This window comes from Puntigrus tetrazona, chromosome 16, assembly GCF_018831695.1.
Source record: "Puntigrus tetrazona isolate hp1 chromosome 16, ASM1883169v1, whole genome shotgun sequence".
In the NCBI taxonomy this organism is placed as follows: Eukaryota; Metazoa; Chordata; class Actinopteri; order Cypriniformes; family Cyprinidae; genus Puntigrus; species Puntigrus tetrazona.
Genome location: NC_056714.1, coordinates 11,427,137 through 11,437,184, shown reverse-complemented (window position 1 = coordinate 11,437,184; position 10,048 = coordinate 11,427,137). Strand labels below are relative to the sequence as shown.

Below are 10,048 nucleotides of genomic sequence, written 5' to 3'. Positions count from 1 at the left end.
TTTCATGCCACTCCGGTCTTTGAGACCCGGTTCCTTATAGTGGGGTGATTCAGCTTCCCAGCATAGCTGTATTTATTTATTCTTTTTGAAGACTCGCTTGGCAGTTGAGAGTGTGAGAGGGGCTTCTGTGCTCACGGTAAACTCGGTAACATCTGCAGGCGAGCGGAGGACGGGGCGAGTACGTGTGACAGCGCACACACTCCTCTGAAGAGGAGGCTGAGAGAACAACACGTCACAGAATCCATACGGAATGGCTAAAAACTCCACCGAACTGTGGGTTGTATCGCCCACTCAGAGCGAAAAATCAGACGCCGAAATGAGCAGATAATGCTGTGCCAATATAGCTAGGGATGGAAAAATGAGGCTTGTGATAGACTGACTGAGATAAGATTAATTGAGGTTCTAGATCAAAGACTTGGAATCTGCTATTACATTTGCATATCAGGCAATGCAAATATGTTTCTTTCTTTAATCTAAAGTGTTTGACACAATAAAACTGTGTTACTCCTTTGGTTTATACAGTCTGTTCAAACTCATAAAGGCATCATCTAAATGATTTAAAAGAAAATGAAAATACATAGAACCACTCCAAAATAAGTTCTATTTTATTCAACTTACAAATTTGAATTGAATGTCGATGATGTAAAATTACAGGCCACCCCAAAATAATACATACGCATTCAATAACCAACATGACAAATTTAGTCGTATAGAACCTACCTTTTTTTACACAAGCAACAATAATTTCAGAATTAATGACAGTCCTTTTAATAAAGCTTGGCCAAAATTCGTGTTGAATTTTACTATTGAACTAATACATGCCTATTGATCTTTGTATGACAAGCGCAGTAATGATGTTCTGGTTTTTGGTACTGAAATGGGAATCATGTTTTTTTGCACTTACAATTGTAATCGTAACATCACAATCAATGTCACAAAAATAATCATTGTAATAGAAGTCAAATGCAATCTCCATTGGACGTCAAGAAGATGTGTGTGCCTGCGTTATGTTTATTAGTGTTTGGCATGCTAAACCCTTGTTTATTATGGTAGTAAAGCTTCTTTGAATCTTTCGGAGGAGGGAGGACATAAAGAGGTGCGAGCGCTGAAAGTAGAGGTGGAAAGGAACAGACCCAGTCTTTATGCTCTCATATTATTCTAATCTCTGAGAGTCGGTCCAACATAAGCAACACGGTGGGATTGGCCATCACTTCAATTGGGCTCGGGTCAATGCTCACCTTGTTTGTGCTGTCACTATAAAACTTCTCGTTTCGTTTGAATCAGTAAAGCCTGAACAAATATGCAGACTCAGAAATGCACATATTTTCATTAGGAAAAAGGTCAAATGCTGTATTTAGGTAAATGCTTCTGCATCACTTAACATCACCTTTATTTACTTGTTATGCATATCTTGAATTTTTGCATGTTTCCAGCGCGGCCTTGCCAGCGTTCATGTTGGTGCAGTCCAAAAAAATATGAAATAACTCATATCAAGTCAGTCAGTAAGGTCTGATTTTCAAGTCCATGTTGGAAATCCAATTTGAGGTGGTAGGTTTCTAATTGTATATTAGCTTAAGGAAGAAAGTAGAGCATTTGTGACTAGCAACAAACCAAAAACAACCTGATCATACCATATTAAACGCCACTTCTCAGACATTCATGATATAACTACTCGCAGGAAAAAGGTTCAAAATGTTGGGTCATTATATTGGGCAAACTTAAAATTGTAAGGCAACCAGCTTCAGCAGATTTTTGAGTTTTCTCAACTCAACATTTTAAGTTAGTAGAGTTGAGAAAACTCAAAAATCCAGCTTGACCAAATTTTTTTGTGAGTAGTTATGTCATTCATTTTTTATGCTGAGTTATTTGTTTTCTGTGTAATCACTGGTGAACCTGCCTTAGATGAAACATTGTAGCTGCTAAGCTAGAGCACAGGCTTTTTGTGTCCTGCAGGAGAGAGCGGTTCTCTGCCCCGTGGATTTGGTACACTTTTTCCAGGAAACAAAGGTTTGCATTTATTTTTTATTTTTTAAAATGTATAAAGTCTTTAATGTGTATCATTTTATGCAATGCAACATAAGGACCATATGTCAGCTACATCAGCTGGGACAAAATAACTCAGCATGTGTTCTGTCCAAAATGTACTCAATTTATGGGGTTTTTTAAGAGTGAAGCTGGTAATGGTCAGAAACCTGATTTTTGCGCGACATTGCAGCTTGTTTCTAGATGTTCGTTAACAGGCAAACCAACATTGGGTCAAAAAGAGTAAAGGTGGTCATGCTGGTTTTGGACCATTAAAGCTGGTTTCTAGCTGGTCATTAGCAGGTGGACCATTACTGGGTCAAAAAATAATAATTAGGTGTTTGAAACATGGTTGCTGGTTGCAAATAGCGCCTGGTTATTCCATCTTAAAATGCTCAAGAGTTTTTTGGAACAACCAGCCTAAACCACAAAGACTGTTCCAAAACACTAATTACTGATTTAAGAGTAAATATTTGCTCTGTTAATGACATCAAAGCATCTGTGTTATTTGTGTGCAATAATGAGATTTTCTTACTAAAATAATTAGTGTGCATTTAAATAGATTAGTCAACACAGGTATTAAGATGTTATTTTATGAAGCCATTTCTCAAACAGCAAACATAGTCTATAAATTACAAGCAAATGCAAACATAACTGGATTAAAGTGTTTTGTTTAGATAGTGGTAGATAGAAAGTTTTCCATGGAAACAAACAAACAATACTCTATACTGTATAATGTGATTTTTGGCTCATGAATTCCCAGAAATGCTTGTCGGTAGATGGTTGTTTTTTGTTAGGTGTGCATACAGCTCAAGGCTTGCACTGCTTTGACGAAGAGAGTAAGGTCAGGTCAGCAACAGAACGGTGGTCTCTGATGTGGGATTGCTTCAGCGTGATATAAATATCATACGAAAGAGCGGGCGCTAGAGAGAACGGTGACCACCCATCATTTCCCATCAGCTGACACGACAAACACTGTCTATGCTCCACTAGAGGATTTTCACACTCAAAATCTCATCAGGTGCTACGGAAAAAGTACATAGATCTTTGTGAAAAAGACAAATGAAGTGTGGAATTACGAATTATTTTAGATTAATCTGTCTATCTGACTATTTTGGGATGTAGCCTTTGCGTAATATGATTATAACACAAAAAAAAACCTAAATAAACACTTGGATGATGTTAATGAACCTATTGCTGTGGCCATATTACTTCATATTCACAGTTTTTAGCAATTTCTGACTCTGGACCACAAAACCAGTCAATTTTTGGAAACTTGTATAACTTGTATATCATCTGGAAGTCAAGTAAATAAGCTTTCAACATTACGTAGGCTATGGTTTGTTACACTGTAAAAAAAAAAAATTTTGACCTCCCAACTCAAAATTTTCCATTGACTAAATCTTTCCGTTTGCCCAATTTCTGCACTGCCCTGCACAATTTTCAATTAGGACAACTGTTGCCACAATTAAAAACCATAAATTCAATTGGGCCATTGGAAAATATAGATGCAACAAGTCACTAGAAAATTTTGAGTTTGGAGGTCAAAATTTTTTTGCAGTGTAGGATAGGATGATATTTGGCTAAAATCTGGAATCTGAGGGTGCAAAAAAATGATACTACTGAGAAAATCACCTTTATGGCTGCCCAAATGAAGTCCTTAGCAGTGCATATTACTAATCAAAAATTAAGTTTTGATATATTTACTGTAGAATATGTGCTAAATCTCTTAATGGAACATGATCTTTAATATCCTAATGACTTTTTTAATCATTGATCACTAATGATCATTTTGACCCATACAATGTATTTTTGGCTATAAATGCTACTGTTTTTGGTGTTCTAGGGTTACACTTTTGTTTTTTTTTATAAATATTAAAAGTTTACAAAAAGAAGTAACTCAAAAATATTATAAAATGTTAGTAATGTTTCTTAAAGATATATTTATATTTCTGATTTTATTAAATGTTTTATTACATGTTGTTTATTACATTTGTTTTAATCTATATTAAGTAGTACATTTTGGCCTGTAATGTAATAATTTTGATTAAATGTAAATTTGTGTTAAAAGTGTAAATCGTGCTATTTAATGATGTTTGGTTAAACTGTCAATTTAACGTACATATGGGGTTGTTAGCGTAAAAAACAAACAAACAAACAACAAAAAAACAGATGCCCTGTTATACATTTTATTAATGTTTGACATTTGCCATTACATTGGTAAAAACAGGCATAATTCTAGAACACAGCATTCAAAGGTGAGAGACTGCTAATCGCAGATAGATTAATAGATTAATATACTCTTTAAGTCTGTTCAATGATTAGGGAATTTCTTAGCAGGAGAAAACACCTCTAAAGCTGCTCAGGAGCAGGAAATATGCTCAATGTAAATTGGCAAGGAGGCGGAGTATGGAAAAACTTTAAGTACGAGATTTGATTGCCCCGGGTCCTTTGGCTAGTGGAGCTCCTGTTCACTGTCTCTCTTTCTTCATTAATCTTAATCACAGGAGGTTCTCAAAGCTGATGGAAGGAGCTTCATACAACACTAAGCAGGACAGAAGCAGCTCCAAACACAGGTAAGACATATTCTATTACACATCATTATAATGCCATAATCAGTATTTGCCAATAAGAATTATATTCGTTTTAAGTAAGCTGGATGTTTGTTTTGTATTATAAAATAATGGTCAGTGTAAGATGTGTGGATGTTAAGAATTGTAGATAGATAAGAATTAAGTATTTCATAATTTTTGTTTACAAATGTTTAAAACGTTTGAAAAAAAATAAAAAATAAATAAAATAATATATATATATATATATATATATATATATATATATATATATATATATATATATATATATATATATATATATATAGTTTTACTTCATCTCCAGTTGTTAAATAATTTTTTGGATACTTCTGTGGTGAGCTCTTAAATAGACTGGAGTGTTTCTTTTAACTGGAAACCAGCTCCGGCAGTTTTCAGTTGGCCTATGCAAAGATTATGTAAGAGCTGAGTCAAAGACATACAGTTCCTGTGAGAGGAGGAGACAGTGCGGCTCTGTAGCTGCGGTACAGTCTCTCCGCTGATAGAGGTTTGAGAGCTTTTTTTCCAAAAATGCAGTCTCAGGCAGCCCTTGCATACATTCGAAAGACATGTATTTTATTTACACAAATTTGAGCAATGAAAGAATGAAAGTGTGAATAAAACTGCATGCAAAGGCAAACTAACTCAACTTTTTTATTTTTCAGGGAACACGTCCAGAAAAATAAATACCAAAAATTTGCAGTTTAGGCTTCATATAATCAGTTAAAACCATTTGTATAAGACTTGACACCTTAATCCAGCATAAAATGTTACTATCAATAGCTTTTCTCCTTATCCTAAATTCTGTGCTTTCTCTTCAAGCCACACTAAGCGAGAATAAAAATGGCACTACCAAATCTAGGGACCACACTATTAGCAACAATGTTCCCAAGCTAGTAACCACAACATTAACCACCAAAGTGAAAATCCAGACCCATACTGCTTCTTCAAAAACCACCAATCAGACTGTTCCTTCCACACCAAAGTCTGTTGTGGATATTGTCCATAAACCTGTGCCTTCTCTTCCAGACAAACTTAATGAAAAGAAAAATTCTACTGCCAAAACAACAGCCAACACCGGTCGTCTTAATCTTCCAAAGTTAGGAACTACAGCATTAAATATCAAGCTGAAAAACCAGACTTCATCAAAAATCAGCAGCGTTAATCAGACTCTTCCATCCACTATAAAGCTGGCTGCTGATGAAACCACATTTAGTGAGAAGAAAAATTCTACTGTGAAAGTCAACAGTGCAAACTATTAATGTTAACGTGTCAAAGAAAGTAGCAACATTATTAAACACAAAAACAAAAACCAGACTCAATCTACTTCCTCAAAATGAGCAATGTCAATCAGCACCAAGACATTGTCCAAAAACATGTGCCTTCTCTCTAAAGACACGAATAGTGAGAAGAAAAATTCCAGTCTTAAGTCTACAGCCCAAACTATTAAAGTTGCAACTACATTATTAAAGAGCAAACTAAAAGACTCAACAAAACTAGTAGAGCGAATCAGACTTCCTCATCATCTACAAAGCCTGATGTGGAAACCATCCAGAAACCTGTGCAAAACACAGTTAGTCAGAAGAAAAACTCTACTACCAAGTCAACAGCCGATAGTGTTAATGTTAATGCTGAGAAACCAGTAACTACATTATTAAAGAACAAAATGAAAGACCAAACTCAATCTACTTCCTCAACAACAAGTAGAGTGAATCAGACTCTCCGTCAGCTACAAAGCCTGATGTGGAAACCATCCAGAAACCTGTGCAAAAACACAGTTAGTCAGAAGAAAAACTCTACTACCAAGTCAACAGCTGATAGTGTTAGTGTTAATGCTGAGAAACCAGTAACTACATTATTAAAGAACAAAATAAAAGACCAAACTCAATCTACTTCCTCAACAACAAGTAGAGTGAATCAGACTCTCCCGTCAGCTTCAAAGCCTGATGTAGAAACCATCCAAAAACCTGTGCAAAGTGTACAAAACACAATAAGTGACAAGAAAAACTCTACTACCAAGTCAACCGTCAGTAGTGTTAATGTTAATGCTAAGAAACCAGCAACTACCTTACAAAAGACCAAAATTAAAGACCAAACTCAATCTACTTCCTCAAAAAATAGCACCACAGATCAGACTCATCTGCTCTCCTTGAAGCCTGCTGTAGATGTAGTCCAGAAATCTGTGCCTTCTCTCCAGCAACAGAAAACACAAAGAAAAATACCATTACAGAGTCAGTAGGCCACACCATTCATGTTTAATGTTTCAAAGTCAATAAACATCAAAACGATGAACCAAACTTATTCTGCTTCATCAAAGCCTAGTAGAGTTGGTCAGACTCTCTTATCCACACCAAAGCCTGTTGTAGAGGTCCAGAAACCTGGGCCTTCCCTTCAAGGCACAGTTAGCAAGAAAAATTCTACTTCCAAATTGCAGACTCAAACTATTAGTCATAATATACCCAAACTAACTACATTAGTGAACACCAAAGTGAAAAACCAGACTCATCAGACTTCCTCAGAAACTAGGAGTATCAATCAGACTCTCCCATCTAGCCTCAAAGCCTGATGATGAAGAAAACACACTTAGCAAAAAGAAAATTCAATATCCAAAGATGTTAATCCACTGAAGACAGTGACTACATCATTAAACACAGAGATGAAAACTAAAGCTGAATCTACTTCCTCAGAAATGAGCAATGTCAATCAGACTGTTGCATCTACCACAAAACCTGTGGACTGATAAAGCCCAGAATCCAACTAAAGACAAACCTGCAGAGAGTTCACCGGTTAAATTAGTCATAACTGAAGGTTGCGCTCCTCAGGAGTCTAAGACAGACTCAGGTAATGTAACCAAAGTACAAGAAACTGAGCTCAGTTTGAATCCTGGATCTCCTCTGGTAATGACTCATCACATCAACCTGGTTCACAAGGAGCCTGCACAGGAAGCTGTGAAACTGAGATGGCCACACTGAGGACAGAGTTGAGTTTCTGAGAAGGAGATGGCAGCGATTAAAAAAATGTGTAAGTAAAGTTACACAGTAATAAACACCCTAATTTTAATCTTTTTACTTAATTTTAATCATTACATTGGCACTGGTAAATGGTAAAACAAACATTAGCAATCAAAAATGTGTATAAAACTATTCAAAGGGTTATAATTCACACACTGTATCGTCTATCTTTGGGTGTTCAGTGTTCAGAAGAAGAGCAATGTCCTCCTAAAACTGTAGTGGCCAGGGCAAGTGTGAAGATGGAAAGTGTGCTTGTTTCAGGGCTTTAGTGGCCCAGACTGCAGCAAAACCTGCCCCTTAACTGCAACAAAAAGGGAAGTGTGTGAAGGAAAGTGTGTGTGTAATCATACTGGTTATACAGGCGTAGACTGCAGTAAGGGTGAGTATGGCATATGAGAACACACAACATAGAAAATGTTAAACGGAATGGTTCATTACAAAATAAAAATCTGATAATCATAATTTACTCATGGAAAGTTCCGATATGTTTTTCTTTCAGTGAACATAAAAAGAGAACTTTATCAAAATGTTCATTCTGCTCTTTTTCATAGAATGAAAGTGAATTGTGATGAGGTCAAATACCAAAGATTAAATGAGCACAATAAAGTATCATAAAGTATACACTATTCTATACCTATACACTATTCTATACCTATACACTATTCTTAATCTTTCTAAGCCTTATTGTGAAACAGATGTAAATATGTATGTAAGATGATCTACTTTAATTGTGCTTTTTATAATTTTAGAGATTAAAGATAAATGGTGGGCAGTAAGCGTTTTCTGAGAAACACTATTGAAAACAGGGTTATAGAGTTAATCTTTCCAGCGCTGAATAGATGTAAGAATGGAGTTACTTTGGTTTGTGAATCTTCACAGAACCAAGATACTTACCACAAGCTTTCTAAAACACTCAACTGTTAGTTTGTTGTCTGTGATGCACACCAGCATGTTTGTGAAAACCATTTTCATTTTTAAGTAAAATAGCAGCAGGAACATTTTACTAAATATTTCATGTTGTTTTAATTTTTGACTGAACTATTCAATTAAGAAGGCATTTCAATCTCTCTCTAAATTATTTCCCAGCTGTTGACAAGATCGGGCAATAACTGTTGAAAGACTGTCTATGAAGATCCTCACTACCAAACCTGATACAAAGCATGAAAAGATAAAGCCAGATAAGACTCATATTCGTGCAAAAAGACAGATGCAAATGACCCAAAGACAAACACCACAACCAAGCCAACAGTGAAGCCAAGTCCAACCGTTGTCTCAGGGTGAGCCCAGTCCAATACCACAAAGAGAAACAAGGTTATTAAGACTATTGGGCAAGTTCTGCTAAACCATGAAGGTAGAAGACGTCAAGAGCAAGCAAAAAAAAGGCAAAACAACAAATCAAAAAAATAGATGTAAAACAAACAATCAAGCAAACTGATGTCAGTGACAAGTTCAAGAAAAATAATCTTAAGATGAGCCTGTCTATCAGAACGCAACTTCCCTGCTATCTGGAAAGAAGGTTAATGGAACCAGCAAGTTTCAGAGGGTGTCTTTAAAGACACCAAAGATTCAATGAATTCAACTCTGTTCAAGACAAAAGTCACTATTACAACTGTAGGTGATCACAAAGAAAAGCAAGACTAATAATGCATACATCTACTGGAAAGAGACAAGCACAGCAATGGTACAAAAACTTTCCAAGCAGAGAAGAAGTCTGATAAGCATGTAAATGGGACTTCTGTATCCAAAACTCATACCAAGCATTTAAACAAACTGTCAGTAGATCAGTCATTGGATCAGTTGAGGTTCATAAATATCACTTCTACTGGGTTCATTATGTCTTGGAAAGCTCCTCGAGGACATGTTCAAGAATTACACTATATCAAGAAGGGAAATCAAAGGACAAAATGAAGATTTTGAAAATTCTGGATGCAACAGCAGCTGTAAATTGCAACAGATATACAAAGGCCCAGTTTAAACAGAACATCAACTAAAAGTCCAAAGTAGCAAACCTGAAGGAAGAAGACTGTGAAAAGGGTTCTACCAAGTTCTTCCCTGGTACAGCATGGTCAGATCATTTTAAGAGCCTTCAACCTCAAACGCAGTATTAGTTTCCTTAATTGGCTCTGGTCTTGGTGTACGATCCAAAATTCACCGCTCTTACATTATCTCCACAGGTAGGTAGGTTCCCATACTTCCTGCTTTGGATTCACTGCAATAAACACCAGTCAAGAGCATTTACTTTCCTGCTATGTGTGCTGCTTGCCACTTAAGTATGCTTTAAATCTCTAATGAATGCATGGAATACAGTACTTTGTGCATTTTAAATATTGATGTTGGCCAAGACCCACTTACTCTATTTTAGTCATAAATACTAGGCATGAGTTCAGTAACAACACTGTGTACACAAACAAGTCAGATTTTCTTTGG

General features: G+C 36.0%; 1 protein-coding gene across 1 annotated transcript in view; it reads right to left on the bottom strand.

The window, feature by feature from the left end:
• Nucleotides 1-6,295: 6,295 nt before the first annotated feature.
• The window catches only part of LOC122360820 (ubiquitin carboxyl-terminal hydrolase MINDY-3-like), an 18,023-nt gene continuing 14,270 nt past the window's right edge, over nt 6,296-10,048 (bottom strand). Inside the window, exons 11-12 of the mRNA XM_043261677.1 lie at nt 7,529-7,598; nt 6,296-6,372 (exon numbers count right to left, since the gene is read on the bottom strand). Coding sequence (XP_043117612.1) covers nt 6,296-6,372; nt 7,529-7,598 — 147 coding nt within the window. The remainder of the gene's footprint in view (nt 6,373-7,528; nt 7,599-10,048) is intronic.